This window comes from Electrophorus electricus, chromosome 7, assembly GCF_041902795.1.
Source record: "Electrophorus electricus isolate QZ-2024a chromosome 7, ASM4190279v1, whole genome shotgun sequence".
NCBI lineage: Eukaryota > Metazoa > Chordata > Actinopteri > Gymnotiformes > Gymnotidae > Electrophorus > Electrophorus electricus.
In genome coordinates this window covers 35315646-35333413 of record NC_137503.1, presented here as the reverse complement: position 1 = coordinate 35333413, position 17768 = coordinate 35315646, and the positions used below count along the sequence as shown (strand labels likewise).

Genomic DNA, 17768 nt, shown 5'->3' with positions numbered 1-17768 from the left:
CATGGTTGTTTAACAAATGAGAAGCTAGTCACTGCATCAGTTAGGGTTAAATAAATCGTTGCAAGCGGAAACATAATCACCCATGCAGTAATTATCCAATGGGAGGCTCTTACCTATTTGCTTAGTTAAATCCAGGTGGTGACCTTTTTTTGGCCAGGCAATGTATATTACCCACAAACACTCAGACACAGAGTTATATTAACTGATACATTACCCACACACACTTAGACACAGGTATATTAACTGTGCAATGAATGTACACACGTAGAAGATCCAGTTGCAGAGGTTTTATTTTAGCAACCGTACTAATACGTGCAGTAGGACAGGTAAGCGTGGTTGGGTCGGTCCAAGGTCGATGCATGGGGTAGTGCTCAGGAGGTGTCTGATGGTCAGGCAGGAGACGAGGTCTAGAAGGCAATCAGCAGTTAATAACCGGGAAAGCACACAGGATGAGGAAACGCTCAGTTCGCCACATAGAAGCAATACTTCACGACTGGTAAGAGGGGAGGAGAAGCTTATAAAGGGGTAGGTAATGAGAGGAATAGGAATCAGGTGTGTGCTAGAAGTCTGGTGAGTCAGATCTGGGGTGTGTGTGAGTGGGCGTGGCTGTGCAGGGCTGATGGTTGTTTCTGGGGTTCATAACAAACTGATACATTACCCACACCCACTCAGACACAGTTACATTAACTGATATATTACTCACACACACTCAGAGATATAACAGTTATGTTAACTGATCCCATTGTTCAGGATGTTGCCTTCCATGTCAGAGGTTTGCAATTTATTTTAATCCAGATTACAGAATACATTACAGTGTCATATCCAATTTGACTAACTGGTAATGAAGATCAGAATTTATAGTATAATTTCAAGTTTATTTGTTTATTCCTCTTTCGTCACATCCATGTTTGCATAATTTCTACAAATAAATTCTACTCGAGTCTACATCCTGAGTGCACTATGTGGAAGTTCTCAGCGAACATGCACTACCACACTTATGGTCTAGACGGACAGCAGGGTAAGACATGTTATGCCCATGAGTCTATAAGAGCGGAGTCCAGACAGTTAGACTGGATGACTAACTATAGTGTGAATGACAACATCAGACTGACTACAGACCGCATGACAACAGCAGTGTAAGACTGCAGCAGCCAATAAGATAGCAGCGGAGGAATTGGTGTAGTTTAGTTAAACCATGTTTGATTTAGTGTTTGGTTTCCCCTTTTGTTTTTGTTGTTTGAGAAAACAGCTTGATTCCTTCAGTGATTAAGGGATGTCTGAAAGATAATAGAATGTCATCTGTTAGAATTTATTTATTAAAGGTTTAGGGGTTTTTTTTTGTGTTTTTTTTTTTAAATAAATGTACATACCTGTCTTTGTTTTATCACTGTGGAGTATTGTTGGAAATTGAGGGGAAAAAAAACTGAATCCATTTTCAGTCTGAAACCAAACCAATACCAAAATGTGGAAAACTAGAGAGCGTCTTAAATGTTCCCATTTGCACTGTGTATAGTCTAACTGGAAAGCTAATGATATAACAGCTTTTACCTCTTCAACAAATCACATCAGTTCTACAGTAAACATTTCTGGATCATTCTTTAAAATAAATAAACAATACAAAAGCAACTTTCTTGAACTTTCATTAATTCTTAACATGCTGATTTGTAAGTCCCTTTCTACAGTATCTCAGGTACAGTGTGTTATCTGGACTGCACATTAATCATGCCAGGCATGTAGTGCACAAGGAAAAAGATACACATGTAGACTTATTCCTGCTATTGCTGCACACAGCTAACATGCGTTCCATTCTGGCTTTGTCTGCACACAAAGACATCTGAGGCTTTTTTAGGGACACAGATCTGCTTGCAGACTGCAGAGTCACTAATCATGCATGCAGATACATATGCATGAAGACAAGCGAATATTGTGCGGTGTTTCAGCTCTACAGGACAGGCCACGGCTGGTTTGAACTCCTTTTATTACACAGTAAGACTGTCACATGTTCACAGAAAGCATCAGTCATGGCTCAATAATGAACATAACATATACAGGTCAGACTTTGGAAAATAAATGCCTTTGGTGAAGTAGGCAGTATTTCATATGTTTACATCTTCCAGGTCTTAGAGAATAAATACCCCCAAAAAAGGAATGTTTTTGGTTAGATTTGGTGCATCATTTTCATTTTTTATAATGCATATCCATGAGAATAAGCAGACCACACACTTTGACCCTAGTATTGAACCCTCAGGAGGAGTTTGTGTAGTTCTGAGTCTGTACAAAAAAGCAGTTCTGTTAGAGCACTGTTGTGTCCAAACGGCCATCTGGAAAGGGCTGATCAGTAGTGAAGCATGTGAGGATGAAAACCACAACTAAAATATAAAGTAAAGAAATCAACTATTTGTTTGACTAATCTACAAAGGACATGTTTAATATGCTTCTCATGCTGATGAAAGGTGACTTTCAAAATGTAACAGTTCCATCATGTCTGCGCGTTCAGGGTCCTCAGGCTTTGAAAAATGTATTTATTTTTATTTCCTATAAGGCAAAATTATAAACATAAATGTATGTAGCTATGTATATACAAAACAGGCCGACTATTGAACGCAAAACCAGTCGTGCAAAAAAGAAGGTACATAAAGAGAAATTAGAAAAAAGGCACATACAGTAATATAGACTATAAATATTTACAGAACACAAAGTTTAAACATCACAGTATCTAAAATCCACTTCTTTTCTTATGAATTGCAGTATTCCATTTCTGGCTAGTTAGCTCACTATGTTGCTAGTATTTATCTGGTCTAGAGAAAAGCCTGTCCAAAATAAAAGCCTGTCCAAAATAAAAGCCTATACAAAAATAAAATGTTTCAAGCCCTGTCACCTCACGCCCCCTCTCAGGCAAAACTTAGTGCAGTGACAAAAGCTGTCAGACATGATGATGTTGTTGTAGAAGGTGTCGGGGCGAACAAAGCAGTAGCCCCTCACCTTGTCCAGGACCTGCTGGACAGGCAGAAGCTGTGCTCGTCGGGCTGCTCTGGCCTGAGGACCCTTTACCTGGAAGCCAAGTCACGTGAGGTGAATGGAGAAAGGATGGAATGTGGAAAGAGCATTTTCCAAGAGCTGCATAGACAAAGATTCAGACACACCGTACCAGTCAAAGGTTTGGACACATCTGACTGAAGGTGTTTTTATCGTCTTAAAAACATTTAAGTATAATGGTTTATTCCTAAATTTGTTTCTAAGAAAAATACAAATAGAGAGTTGATATCGTGCATGTGTGTGTGTGTGTGTGTGTGTGTGTGTGTGTGTGTGTGTGTAAACCTTTGATGAAAATTGCTTAAACAAGGAGATACATTCAATATGCACACAATGTATATTAAACTATAAAAGAAACAATTGACACCAGTTTTAATCCATATTCCTGTGGACGTGGATTAAATTCCTGTGGATGTCCTACCTTGAGTTCTACAGTGCAAGTCACTATATAAAACATGTTCCAGTGAACATTTGTCAACAGTGCATACATAGGTCAGACATACATAGGATGGTTGGCTTTGTGTGGTTTTGAGAGGTTTGTTTTGGATGGTTGGCTTTGTGTGGTTTTGTGTGGTTTTGAGTGGTTCGTTTTGTGTGGGAAATGGTTTCTGATTTGTGCCCCTTTTATGAAGATTATTAATAAAATTCTTATGCTGTATTCCTTTTACTCACCCAAATAAAATGTAGACCTACAAAGTACATCATGAATAACAATGTATGGACAATATAATTAAGTAAATGTAATAAGCTATATATATTTTATTTAACATAAAACATCTCAAAAACAAATGTAATTTACATGGAAAAGGTTATCAATTCTATATTAACGTCATCCAGTGCCAGTGAACCGGTGCACTTGTCAGGTCAGGGTTTGCTTTATTCCAGCTCAGCCTGACAGCTAATTGCAACATAGGATTGATTCCAGAAAGCAGGTTTAACAAACCTTAAACTTAACGTTGAACTCTGAGTTGAACTAACTACACCCGAAATATCCAGAGACGTTGGTTCCAGAACAGTGACCAGTTTGAGTGATCTAAAACTGAGTGGACTGACCTTAACTGAAGCACAGTTGAGCTTCACAACACATGTTCCCATAGTAACTAACCTATGAGCTTCATAACACATGTTCCCATAGTAACTAACCTATGAGCTTCATAACACATGTTCCCATAGTAACTAACCTATGAGCTTCATAACACATGTTCCCATAATAACTAACCTATGAGCTTCATAACACATGTTCCCATAGTAACTAACCTATGCGCTTCATAACACATGTTCCCATAGTAACTAACCTATGAGCTTCATAACACATGTTCCCATAGTAACTAACCTATGAGCTTAATAACATATGTTCCCATAGTAACTAATCTCTGCTTATTCTGAGGCTGGAACACAAAACCTTCAGTTTCCACGAACTCTGAGTTAACAGATCTGGGCGGGTTGTTAAACAATATTTCTGGAATACCACCCCCCCCCCCCCCCCCCGCCCGAATCATTAAAAAAGATCCTCCCTAGTGATGTGTGTGTAAACTCAGGAGCTGCAGACAACAGTGTGGATAACTGACAGATATTCACTTGAAAACCTGAAACAACACTATGTATGGGTGGGTGTGTAGGTGGGTCAGTGGGTGGGTCAGTGGGAACTGTCCTGTTCTACTGTCCATTGTATATGTACTGACATAATTAAGGTTTTTGCATGTCAAACCAGAAAACTAGCCACCATGAGATTAACAATTAGTATCACAGTGCAAGTGACATTTACAGTGATTAAAGGACAGTGAATATCTTTTGCCAGAGTCTCTTCATATACACAGTGTGACTCCTTTAAAGATACAGTCTCTGATTTAAAGCTACAGTCTGAATTAAAGCTACAGTTTGATATAGCTGTAGTCTGATCTAAAGCTACAGTGTCTAATTTAAAGCTACAGTCTGATTTAAAGACACAGTCTGATTTAAAGATACAGTCTATAATTTATAAAGCCCTTCAAAGGTGTTTTTTTACATTGTAACTATTAGGTTTTAAATAGAATTTAATCAACTTTCTAGCAAAATACGTCACTGCATGTTTAGGTACAATTTTCAGTCCAATAATTACTACTACCAAAACAATTGATTCCTAACCCATATGCCTGTGACAGTGTTTATTTGTTTGGTGTAGACACGGCAGACTACAGCACTGTCCTTTGGTCATCACACTTAATGTCATCACACAACCTGAATTCAATCCAGCAAACAGTTGTGACAATTTCTGCAACATTAGTGAAGCGTTCATTTTGAAAAACCACAACTCTATTATTGATTTGCACTTCCATATGGGAAAGCTGGGAAAAGCTGGGAATTCTACAACTGCGGATTGAATCCGGTCAGTCCTACCGAGTGGAAGGCCAGCCACACAAAACAAGGAAGCGTGGGTTCAGGCTACCTTGAATTTCACCTCATGGAGAGTCTCCATCGCTCTAGTGGTGGATATTATCTATTCCACAAACATAAATAAGAACACACAGAACCACTAAGTCTGGAAAACAGATGAACAGAACGAGACACAAACCCAAGATGAACTAAACAAAACTAAACAAACAGAACTAAAAGGGTCCTGATCCTTACAATCCTGCCCTAAAATGGGTCCATAAATGTAATATTATATCACTCTTCAGGACTTTTATTACAGTTATGTAACCTTAATAATATAAGGTGCCCAAGAGCTGAAAATTATTCGTGGAATTCTTCTGGGGATGACATTATGCTTACGGCTTATAATTATCATAAATTATTAAAAGACAAAGAGCATTTATGGGTTATTAGACTGATGTTCTGAACTCCAACTAAATTACACTGTCAAATGTCCTCTGAAAAGCAGGTTTTTTTGTTGGAAATGTTTTGGTGTTTCGGAGACCTGCTTATAGCTGTAAGCAGGAGTGCATGTGGTTGTATATTAAGGAGTGTGTTATGCTATACATGTAAGTGTGTTAAGGAGTGTGTTAAGTTGCTATAGTGTGTTAAGTTGTGTTTTAAGGAGTGTGTTGTTTTAAGTGTGTTAAGGAGTGTGCTAAGTAGTTGTATGTTAAGGAGTGTGATGTTATAAATGTGTTAAAGAGTGGGTTAAATTGTTGCTGTGTGTTAAGGAGTGTGTTAAGTTGTTGTTGTGTGTGGTAAAGAGTGTGTTAAGTTGTTGCTGTGTGTTGAGGAGTGTTAAGTTGTTGTTGTGTGTGGTAAAGAGTGTGTTAAGTTGTTGCTGTGTGTTGAGGAGTGTGTTAAGTTGTCGTTGTGTGTGTTAAGGAGTGTGTTAAGTTGTTGCTGTGTTAAGGAGTGTGTTAAGTTGTTGTGTGTGTTGAGGAGTGTGTTAAGTTGTTGCTGTGTGTTGAGGAGTGTGTTAAGTTGTTGTTGTGTGTGTTAAGGAGTGTGTTAAGTTGTTGCTGTGTTAAGGAGTGTGTTAAGTTTCTTACCTGCACTGCTGTGGTGCTTGGCAAAGGGGTTCAGTGTTGCTTTGGCCTTGGATGTCCAGTTGGCCGTGGTGGAGCAGAAGGAGCTGGACGACAGGGACTTCCCCAGGTTGTCCGAGCTCACCTTCTTGGTGTTGTTGGTGGCAGTCTTACTCCAGTCTGCAACAAGCATTAGTAACTATGCAGAAACACTCCAAACACTAGAATATTCAAAATCCAGAAGGTGTTTTAAATGTTTTATGCGATGGACATTTAATAAATGCTATGCACTATGAAATAATAAAGGCAACTAGTCCTCATCTATGCTTAGAAAAATGTCCCATTTGTAATGAAGTCCTGATGAATGTATGTAAATGTATGTAAATCTATGTTAATGTCTGTACGTCAATGTGTCCCTGACTGCTTCACAAAAACACTGGATGAAGGTGAAAAGGTATAAAGAACAGAGCCATTGACTTTGAGCCATCTCTAATTTTCTGGGCTGTAGCAAGTCTCATTGATAGTAAAGACCAGCTCAAATATTATTGGATTTCCATTTTACAAACTGTTGTTCGATGCCCAAGGTCACTTATGCAGATAAAATTAACTAAATATCATCAACTCCAGTAATCTACATTTGAAATTCTATATATTATTCACTGAACCAACATGAGATAAATACATAATTATATAAATTGTTTATTGAGCCAATCTGAGCACCCTAAAATCTAAACAATATCACCTGTGATACCCAAGTCCTGCCAGAGACCAACAGACAGTCAGGCAACACAAAAAGACGAATAACTGCTGATGAAGTTAAAAAAATTAAAAACACTTCTGTTTACCTGAATTGTCTGTCCAGTGGAGTTTTCCACAGCATAAGTATCGTCTCCACTGCTTCTGTACGTTTTCTTTCAGAGCACAATGGAATATGAAAATGAATAATCCTGTTGAATAAAAGATATTAGAGAGAAAATTATGAAGATCTCTGCTATGATGTTATACAGACAGGATTAACGTCTGTGCACTAGACAGTGAGAAGGAAGCACCTGTGTTCCAGTGAAAAGCCATTCTGCATATCACTAAATGACTTCTATTGCTAGAATTGCTTAGCGTTTCTGTGCAAACAGCACAGTGTTTTCTGGCTGACGCACCTTGCAGAGAGTTAAAAATGGAGAAGAGGTAGATGAATGCCAGGTTGACAGGGCCCCAGGCAAAGAAGGCGAAGCCCCAGGTCAAGCCCAGCAAGAAGGTGAGGCTGACCACGCTGCGCAGGTTGCGCAGGACCTCATCCCGCAGCGTGCGGTTACTGCGCTTCCCACTCCTGCCACAAATCTGCATCATCACCACGATGAACATGGCCACGTTCATGAGGAAGATGACTGAGAAGTAGACCACGCATGTCACGTAGAAGACCACCTTATTCTTTATCCAGCAGCTACAGAGAAAATGGGAACGCAAGACATGACAGAACAGAAAGGACCGAAAGGACTGGTGTGAAGCGATGGTTCAGAACGGCACTGATCCAAGTTCCTGTCATCATTTATATGTTAATTTGATTGGTTTTTATGTTAAGCAGCCCCTGGTGTTTTTCTTGTATACCCCCGTTACTGTGTTTGGGATTTTAAGACGTAACTATTTTTTATTTTTTTTTACAAAGTTTAGCATGTATTTCTTACAACTCAGATGAGCTGTGTCCACTTTCTCCTTTAGCGTAGTACTCCTTCCCATAGAAGTCCTTATCTATAGCCACCACGATGCCCACCACCACAGCCGGAAGGCCTAGAGGATCAAAACACACAGAGCACAGGGATTCTCCCACTGCACCGGCTTTTCGTGAGAACTCTCCTGATGAGAAGGACACAGTGGTTGGGCTTGTTTTTCTCGTTAGCGTTTGTTTAAGGCGCTTACCCCATCCGACGATGCAGAACTTGAGGATGTACCTCCGGATGTAGGTGTTGAAGACTTTGACCAAGGCGATGTACATGTGGAGGGACTCCAGGCCCATCCACGTGAAGGACGTCAGGAGGAAGAAGTGCAGGAACACGGCTACTGCCACACACAGGCCTGTGGTGTCGGAGGATGCCAGCCAGCCGTCCAGAAGGAACACCATGTTCAGGAAAAGCAGCGAGCTGCTCAGGTTCATTAGGATCTTGGAGGGGTAATCTCGCCGCAGTTTCCTGAGGACAAGCAAACGCCTGGTCAGGGCTGGCATACATGGAGTTGAAGCATGTGAAATACTCTAAGGCTTCCATTTATTTAATCATTTATTTCAGAATTCCTTTATATAACCCTTTATTTCATATTCCCTTTATTTAGTCCTTTATTTCATAATTTCTTTATTTGTTCCTTTATTACATAATTTCATTATCTAAGCCTTTATTTCATAATTCCTTTATGTAATCCTTTATTTCATAATTCCTTTATGTAATCCTTTATTTCATAATTCCTTTATTTAATGCTTTATTTCATAATTCCTTTATTTAATGCTTTATTTCATAATTCCTTTATTTAATGCTTTATTTCATAATTCCTTTATCTTATCCCTTATTACATAATTCCATTATCTTAGCCTTTATTTCATAATTCCTTTATGTAATCCTTTATTTCATAATTCCTTTATTTAATGTTTTATTACTACCATACACACTGGCACTATGTTTATTGTGTATTCTTTTTCAATTTTGATTATGGAACATGATCCAAACTTTCTTTCTACAACCAAAGTCATCATCTTTGCAAAACAACCATCCCAGTTCTGTCCTCCTCTCAAACACATGCCTCAGCTCTAGCTGACCTCCCAGGTACTGATAGATGTGCATGTTTCTCTGGATAAGAGTGCCTGCCAAATTCTGTAAACATAATGCAAGGCTGCAGATGTAAGTGAATGTAAATAGAAGCAGAGTAGTAATATCAAACTAGACAATTCTCCATCAAAACAGTGGCAAACTGTACCGATGTGTTTTTGAAAAGCCACATACAAGATTATGAAGATTATGAAGCTTTCTGAACTGACAAGACAGAGGAAACCCCTAATATCTGTGTGTGACAGATGGGACCCAGGCAAAGAAAATATTTATAACTACAACTTGAGTCAGTGATCATCTGGGTCACAAAACACATGCACACTTCTGCATAATTCAAATAATGCTGTGTTATGCTTACTCAAATGCAATGTAGGTCAGAATAGTAACTGCTGTAAAGATGGCAGAGATACCACAGCCAATGTATGTGATGAAGGTCAGAATCTTGGTGTTCTTCTCATCAATCTGCGCTGCAGCTCCAGAAATGTCCTACAGAGAAGAAAACCAGACAGGTTCTGTAAACCACAGACAGGGTCAAGGGTCAGGACCAACTAAAAGGTTCAGATCTGCTGGGAGGTTGAAGAGAACATATGAAAATGTGAAAAGAGTCAAAGTCCTAGAGGAATTAAATAACTTAATAACAAGGTTTACTGATAATCACCACACATACACTTGAAGAAAATATGATGCGCCTAATTAGCATAACTGCTCATATGCATATGTATTATTAATGTTTCCATAAATTACATAACAGTTTCTCTCTTAGATGCAAAACGTCTGCTCTCTCAGGTATTCACATGTCCCAGACAGAAGCTGGAAGATGACATATCTCACCATGAGGACACCAAAGTGTGTTAGATGGTTACAGAGACAGACAGTTCTGTTGCTGTTGGACTCCGGATCAACCATACAACCCTCTCTGTTCCAGCCTCCAGTGCCATCTGTTGGACATACAACAGAATTACACCCCTCCTGATAAGTGATACGTGGCCACCTATATCAATACCACACACAGACAACAGTGATTCCATTTAGATCAACTCAAACTTAAAAACTCACACTTACTCTTGAGGGTGAAATCCCAAAATACACACAATGGTTTTGGATTCCACTGAAAGAAAATTAGAAAGGTTCATTTCATTACTGATCACTTTGGTGAACTTATTCAATCGGATTTATTTATGAGGAAGTTGGCCAGGTGATTTTTTTTTCTGGGATATAATAAATTATTAACAAGAACAGGATGGCTTGTTCCTATTTATAGACATAATGAGAACAAGAGTAATGGCTCAATAATGACAACAAGACCTGCTTTCTCCATCTGAACAGTGAGAACCCAAGGAACCCTCTGAATAGTGAGAACCCAAGGAACCTTCTGAATAGTGAGAACCCTAGGAACCTTCTGAATAGTGAGAACCCAAGGAACCCTCTGAATAGTGAGAACCCAAGGAACCCTCTGAATAGTGAGAACCCCAGAAACCTTCTGTCCTGGCTGACACAGACTTGCTGCTCTGTCTCGAGTCTTGGTCATGGCACAGTGAGCCGTACCTGATACTGCAGATGTGAAATCTCTATTCTCACAGGGTCTCTCAGGTTGCTGATGGTGAGGTTTCCCACACTGCTGGCCACCACATAGCTGCTCAAGGACAGACCGTCACTCTGCTGCTCCTACACGGACACATTCACTCATGAACGTTTTCATATGTGGTGTAAATTGGAGTGATAACACAGTGACTTCAAATAAAGAAATAAAAGATAAACATCACAACCAGGGATTCACAAAACAAACTTTATTTACATCAAAATGATGATGTGATCCAATTGATTTTCAAAGATTGTGTGTCTTAATATCTATGCATTTTTTAAAAATATGTTGTTGTTTACAGATAACATGTAAAACTTTTTAAATAACTTTGTGTAGCTGGTTTCGTGCACTGCGAAAGCTGAGAGGATGAGTAAGAAGGGGAATTATAACTCAACTTCTCCATTCAGTATGTTGAAGATTTAAGACAGCAACACTGTTAGTGTTAAGTTCCTGATTAGGACTGGGAGGTTCACACACAGCGCAACAGTGCCTCTATGTGTAAGATGTGGAGTACAAGCCAAAAATGTCAGAAGGTCACCACACTTTATTAGGTATTAATAAACAACTAATAGAGTAGTAAATATTTATCAGAGGACTATATATGAATTGATTATCAATAAACATCTTATTTCACTCATCACTTATTTTAATCTGTCCTTTAAAGCATGGACTCTGGGTGTTAGTGCGTTCAAACGTGGACTGATTTCACACGGAGTTCGATTACCTTACCATTAATGATCCGAAACACTGAAGAGAAAACATCAATGAGAATTTGCACTCATTTAACTATTTGTAGGGAACTCTGAACAAAGAGTTAATACTCGGTATAGGTACACTGATCCAAAATAACCAGGATTCCCTGGCCAAAAGAGCAAGTGGATATTTACATGAGCAAGAGATGTAGGATAAGAAAACTCTGAGTGAGTGCTCACCCGAAAGAGTCCTGTCCTGCTGAAGAACATGAAGTTAATCCTGGACACTGTCTCCATGTCACTGTTGCTCAGGTTAATCAGCAATGTGGCAGGCAGCTTGACGGAAGCCAGAGGATTCTGGATCTCAGACTCAAAATTAATCTGAGGTGACCAGGAGAACAGGGAAGCATTAGAGCCAGATTCAGCATCTTCTCCTGTTCCCCCAGCATTCCTACATGCCCAGACCATCTTATTGTCACGGAAGGCTCGCCTCCCGCGACTCACATGGTTTGGCCCACCACGTGCAGTGGGAGGATCTTTGTTTATTTGTAACCACGCCTGCACACCTGCACCGGGTTAGTGTTTTGTCTTTGTGTGTATAAACCCGTGTCGTGGAGTGCAGTGCTCTTGGTCTTTGATATGTTTGCCTTTGTGCATGTTTATCTCTGTATATGGTTGCCCTTGTTCATGCTAGTTATATGTATGTAGATGTTCACCGTTTATGTCGTGTGTGAGTGCCATTGTTGTTTTCGTTATATGTTAATAAATGTCTGTCCACGTCAAAGGAGTCTGTGCGTCCTGCCCCTCGCCCTGTGGCACTCGGGCCTTACACTTCTCCTGTTCCCCCAAGATTGATAATATAATAACATATTATTGTTTATCATAATATTTATTATAATAAATTATAATATTTATTATAATAAATAATATTATTATTTAAATTATTTTAGTCAGTAAAATAATACAACTACATTGACTTTATTCACTTCTATATAATTACTATATAGAGTATAGAGTATAGAGTATACTATAGAGTAACTATAGATAGATAAAATAGTTTAAAATTAAAACCGTGCATAATGAAAGTGCAGGTTTTTGGCAGAAATATCTTGATAACATGACAATGGCTTTCTCTGAGGTTCTTCCTTGTTCAAAGAGCAGAACTACTCTTTGAATGCAGAGCTTCTGCTAGATAAATAAAAACATTATATAAACACACACACACACACACACACACACAGTAGTCGGGCACTGCGGCTCTGGGCTGTTCTGCAGCGTTGTACTGCCTTAGGCACTAGCCAGCACACACAGTGCACCAGGCCTTAACACGTGAAAGCACCCCGAGAAATGAAGATATGATATAAACACATACACACACTACAAAAATGCTCTCCTGCCTACCAACATGACACAGACACAGGAGACAGAGATGGGACACAGAGACGGGACACAGAGACAGGACACAGAGACAGGCACCTGTGGGTCGGTGCTGTTGGCAGGAATGTAGGCGCTGAAGGTGGTTCCGTTAAAGTCACTGATGTTGAGAGTAGAGATTCCCACAGCCAGGTTCTTGGAGGTAATGGTCAAAGAGGGACCATCAAACTCGATCTTTTGAACTAGTTCATCCATGGTTTTTAAAGCACTGAAAGAACAGATGTTATTCCATAGCATACATTAATAAAACCCACTAAATGATGCAGGTAAAACTAAATTCTCAGTCTGTGTTATGCAGATGAGTTCGTTCTAGACATTATGCAGATGAGGTCATTCCAGACACTTCACCTAGCTTTCATTGTCAGGCATTTTGCTATTGTTTTAAATCTGTATAGTGGATTTCAGATCTTTTGTAAATCATGAACAAAGCAAACATTACTAGGGTCCGAATCAGGGCCAGGGCTGGGGTCAGGGTCAGGGTCAGGATCAGGATCAGGGTCAGGGTCAGGCTTAGGGTTAGGGTCAGTGTTAGGGTTAGGTACTGGGTTGGGGTCAGCGTTAAGGTTAACGTTAGTTTTTGACAGTTCCTCGTGACACGTACGTTTCTGAGGCAGCCAGCTGCGCTGAGTCTGAGCTGATCATCACATTGGAGATGATGGCGACCACACTGGAGGCCAAAGTGGCATTAATCCGAGCCACATTTACTAACTTTTTCACCATGGTAACGACCTTTGACACCTCCACAGTTGAGAGCTCATTGTTTGTAATGTCAACAAGTTGGACTGCCACTTCTGCAGCATTCTCTGTTTTCAAACAAGAATCAAGTAAAAACTGAAGGTGTCTTACATATGACTATTTTTATTATTTAATTTATTTCAAAATAAGAAAACAAACCTACCATCTGAAACATCAATGTCTTCAATGTCTTTGCAGTTGTTAAGATCCGGTACATCCCAAAATGATGTATAATTTTCTGAGCTGATCAAACTGACGGAAGAAAACAAATTCTGTTTTAACGTTTGCTGGGTGCAGTGAAGTATATCTATAACAACAGAGAGCGAACTGAAGACTCATAAAAGATTCATGCTGAAGATGATGACTTTGATTGGCTGAGCACATAAGTGCTGATCTTTTGAAATGACAGACATGGTCCAGCTGTCTACTCACCATGTCCTAGATGCATTCTGTTCTTTGTAAGGAAAGCAGGGGATGTACTGAGTAACCGAAGCTCTGCTCTCAGGCCATTTATAGTGGAATGGATTCTCCTCCGCCTGACAGTTTTCTGCAGAAAAAAACAATAAAGTGTTTCTATAAGGACTGATCAGAGAAATTAGACTGCTTTGATTTGTAGGTGCTGCCTTTGTTGCTTTGTTGTTGTCAGATTATTGTAGTGAGTTAGTTAAGAAGATGGGTGGTGTCTGTAACACACGATCACATCAATTTAAAAGCAAGTTAGTCTCTGGCTGTGGTTAGTTCCACCTGTTACTAGCAGTCATTTCATTGCACTAAGGTTTTGGCTATTGCTCAAACCCTGTCAGATCCTGAGAAAGCAATGTCAGCACAGTCCTCTCAAACCTGGGCCAGCACAGTCCTCTCACACCTGTGTCAGCAGTCTTCTGATACCTGTGCCAGCACAGTCCTCTCACACCTGTGTCAGCAGTCTTCTGATACCTGTGCCAGCACAGTCCTCTCACACCTGTGTTAAGACAGTCCTCTCAAACCTGTGCAAGCACAGTCCTCTCACACCTGTGTCAGCAGTCTTCTGATACCTGTGCCAGCAGTCATCTCACACCTGTGTTAAGACAGTCCTCTCAAACCTGTCAGCACAGTCCTCTCACACCTGTGTCAGCAGTCTTCTGATACCTGTGCCAGCATAGTCCTCTCACACCTGTGTTAAGACAGTCCTCTCAAACCTGTCAGCACAGTCCTCTCACACCTGTGTCAGCAGTCTTCTGATACCTGTGCCAGCACAGTCCTCTCACACCTGTGTTAAGACAGTCCTCTCAAACCTGTGCAAGCACAGTCCTCTCACACCTGTGTCAGCAGTCTTCTGATACCTGTGCCAGCAGTCATCTCACACCTGTGTTAAGACAGTCCTCTCAAACCTGTCAGCACAGTCCTCTCACACCTGTGTCAGCAGTCTTCTGATACCTGTGCCAGCATAGTCCTCTCACACCTGTGTTAAGACAGTCCTCTCAAACCTGTCAGCACAGTCCTCTCACACCTGTGTCAGCAGTCTTCTGATACCTGTGCCAGCATAGTCCTCTCACACCTGTGTTAAGACAGTCCTCTCAAACCTGTCAGCACAGTCCTCTCAAACCTGTGTCAGCAGTCTTCTGATACCTGTGCCAGCACAGTCCTCTCACACCTGTGTTAAGACAGTCCTCTCAAACCTGTGCAAGCACAGTCCTCTCACACCTGTGTCAGCAGTCTTCTGATACCTGTGCCAGCACAGTCCTCTCACACCTGTGTTAAGACAGTCCTCTCAAACCTGTCAGCACAGTCCTCTCACACCTGTGTCAGCAGTCTTCTGATACCTGTGCCAGCATAGTCCTCTCACACCTGTGTTAAGACAGTCCTCTCAAACCTGTCAGCACAGTCCTCTCAAACCTGTGTCAGCAGTCTTCTGATACCTGTGCCAGCACAGTCATCTCACACCTGTGTTAGGACAAGCCTCTATAGTTGATTTGGAATCTGCTTTTCAGTTTGTAAGTGGCACTTACTTTGTGTGGTACTGTAGGGAGTTATTTGAGGGTTTATAATGTGTTTTGGACATAAGTGTATCAATCCAAATCCATTTGGCCTCTGGCTGTAGTTGGTCTCACTTGTTGCTAGCAGTTACACCCTCACATTGTTCCTTAGGCTGTTCACCACGTATATTGTATGTTTGTGGTGTGTGTTGACTTCCACTTATGTCCTGTTAACTCTTATGTCCAGCTCTTGATTTCTATTTCTGTTTTGTCCTGTTATCTGATCTGTTATTTCAAACTGGGTCCTCTGTCACTCCTGTATAACCTTCCATATGACTGAGATGTTTCTACAGCTGCAAATCCATAAGAGGAGAAACACCTCACATATGAATAAAATGTGAGTGTCATGTTACCACCAGGGCTTCAGAAATAACTCACATCTCTTGAAATATTTACATCATTCATGTGCTGAATTGGTTCAAGCTTATGAAACAATTTTTTGGTTTAATTGAGTTTCCTGTATGACTCTCAATTCTAATGTAATTTCAATTTATTTGAATTTTGACAAGCTTGCAAATTCTGAGATTCTGCAAATTCTAGCCCTACCCTAGCCCTAGCCTAGATAAGCATAGCCCTACACTAGCCCTACACTAGCCCTAGCCTAGATAAGAATAGCCCGACACTAGCCCTACACTAGCCCTATCCTAGCAACAAGAGTTTATCTGAAGTTCAGTTTATATTTCTAAAGTGGTATTTTATCATAAATGGTTACGGGTAGGGTTTAGGGTATAAGGTAAGGGTTTATGGTTAGGGTTAAGGGTTAAGGGTTTATACTTTAGGGTTTAGGGTTAAAGTGTAGAGATTAGGATTAAAGTTTAGGGTTTAGGGTTAGAGTTTATGGTTAGGGTTTAGGGATTAGGATTAAAGTTCAGGGTGTAAGGTTAGGGTTTAGGGTTAAGGTTTAGGGTTAAGGGTTTAGAGTTAAAGTTTAGGGATTAGGATTAAAGTTTGGGGTTTAAGGTTAGGGTTAGGGTTAAGGTTTAGGGTTAAAGTTTAGGGATTAGGATTAAAGTTCAGGGTGTAAGGTTAGGGTTTAGGGTTAAGGGTTTAGAGTTAAAGTTTAGGGATTAGGATTAAAGTTTGGGGTTTAAGGTTAGGGTTAGGGTTAAGGTTTAGGGTTAAAGGTTAGGGTTAGGGTTAGGGTTAAGGTTTGACTTTCATACCAATGCCATCTACAGTGACCTCCCCCAGCAGCAGCTCTCCAGCAGAAGCACTCCTCAGTCTCTTCTCGATGTCACTGTCTGTCAGGATTTTCCCCGTAGTGTTTATATACATCAACAGTGCCTTACAGGTGTATCTGTAGAAACACCAAAATAACCACAGGAATGTTTCAAACTCCTTTAACACATAGTGATAAAATGTGTTTATTACCCAAAAAATAAGAGCAATTAGCAGTAGAGAGAGGGTAGCCGAGAGTAGCTGGAAAAGTATGTGGTAAAAGTATATAAATATACAGTGTAAATGTACAGTGTAAAAGTATAGTGTAAAGGTACAGTGTAAAGGTACAGTGTAAAAGTACAGCGCTTTACCTTGTGCTTGTTGTACTAGAGTGGTCTGTATGAACACTGGATACAAGACAAGGATCAGAAAAACATTAATGACAATCACAATGTTCAGAAATACAGAATCACAAGGTTAGCACCCATTTCTTACCTGACATTACGAACATAAACAGTGTAGTTCCAGTTCTGAAATGTTTGGTTGAACTGCAGGGGGGGGGGGGGGGGGGGGAAGCATAACCTGCTTTACAATGAATATATCAGATCAAATTACTGCTAGTTTGTCACCATAACATTTAACTAATGATTAACAAGAAAAGCTGAGGTAGCTACATGAGAAAAAAGAAATCAATTAGCATGCAAGTGAATCAGTTTACATATGCTTACCACTCACTACAGTGAGTAATAAGAGGGTAATAAGTGAGTGCCGGTGTGTGTGTGTTTTGAATGTAACCACTGTATATGGTCATACCCATTGTGTCATGGTGTCATCTGTGATGTGCTCCATTACTGAGAGAGAAATCCTATAGAAAGCAGCTTCTGCAATTT

The 17768-nt window shown here is 40.1% G+C and overlaps 1 protein-coding gene across 20 annotated transcripts in view; it reads right to left on the bottom strand.

Annotated features, from left to right (window-relative positions):
• Positions 1 to 1961: 1961 nt before the first annotated feature.
• Positions 1962 to 17768, bottom strand: part of adgrg6 (adhesion G protein-coupled receptor G6) — a 44498-nt gene continuing 28691 nt past the window's right edge. For 19 of the 20 annotated variants that reach the window (XM_081717882.1, XM_081717883.1, XM_081717884.1 and 16 more), the window contains 20 exons: positions 17692 to 17759; positions 17374 to 17426; positions 17250 to 17285; positions 16884 to 17017; positions 14138 to 14252; positions 13869 to 13957; positions 13572 to 13773; positions 13013 to 13178; positions 11777 to 11917; positions 11574 to 11591; positions 10808 to 10927; positions 10319 to 10370; positions 10094 to 10200; positions 9621 to 9748; positions 8367 to 8635; positions 8135 to 8237; positions 7610 to 7893; positions 7301 to 7402; positions 6480 to 6635; positions 1962 to 3117 (listed from right to left, as the gene is read on the bottom strand). In XM_081717882.1, the coding sequence (XP_081574008.1) occupies positions 2924 to 3117; positions 6480 to 6635; positions 7301 to 7402; positions 7610 to 7893; positions 8135 to 8237; positions 8367 to 8635; positions 9621 to 9748; positions 10094 to 10200; positions 10319 to 10370; positions 10808 to 10927; positions 11574 to 11591; positions 11777 to 11917; positions 13013 to 13178; positions 13572 to 13773; positions 13869 to 13957; positions 14138 to 14252; positions 16884 to 17017; positions 17250 to 17285; positions 17374 to 17426; positions 17692 to 17759 (2537 nt within the window). In that variant the 3' untranslated portion in view covers positions 1962 to 2923. Of the gene's footprint in view, positions 3118 to 5458; positions 5510 to 6479; positions 6636 to 7300; positions 7403 to 7609; positions 7894 to 8134; positions 8238 to 8366; positions 8636 to 9620; positions 9749 to 10093; positions 10201 to 10318; positions 10371 to 10807; positions 10928 to 11573; positions 11592 to 11776; positions 11918 to 13012; positions 13179 to 13571; positions 13774 to 13868; positions 13958 to 14137; positions 14253 to 16883; positions 17018 to 17249; positions 17286 to 17373; positions 17427 to 17691; positions 17760 to 17768 lie in introns of all 20 variants that reach the window. The other variant, XM_035524770.2, reaches the window with a different exon arrangement.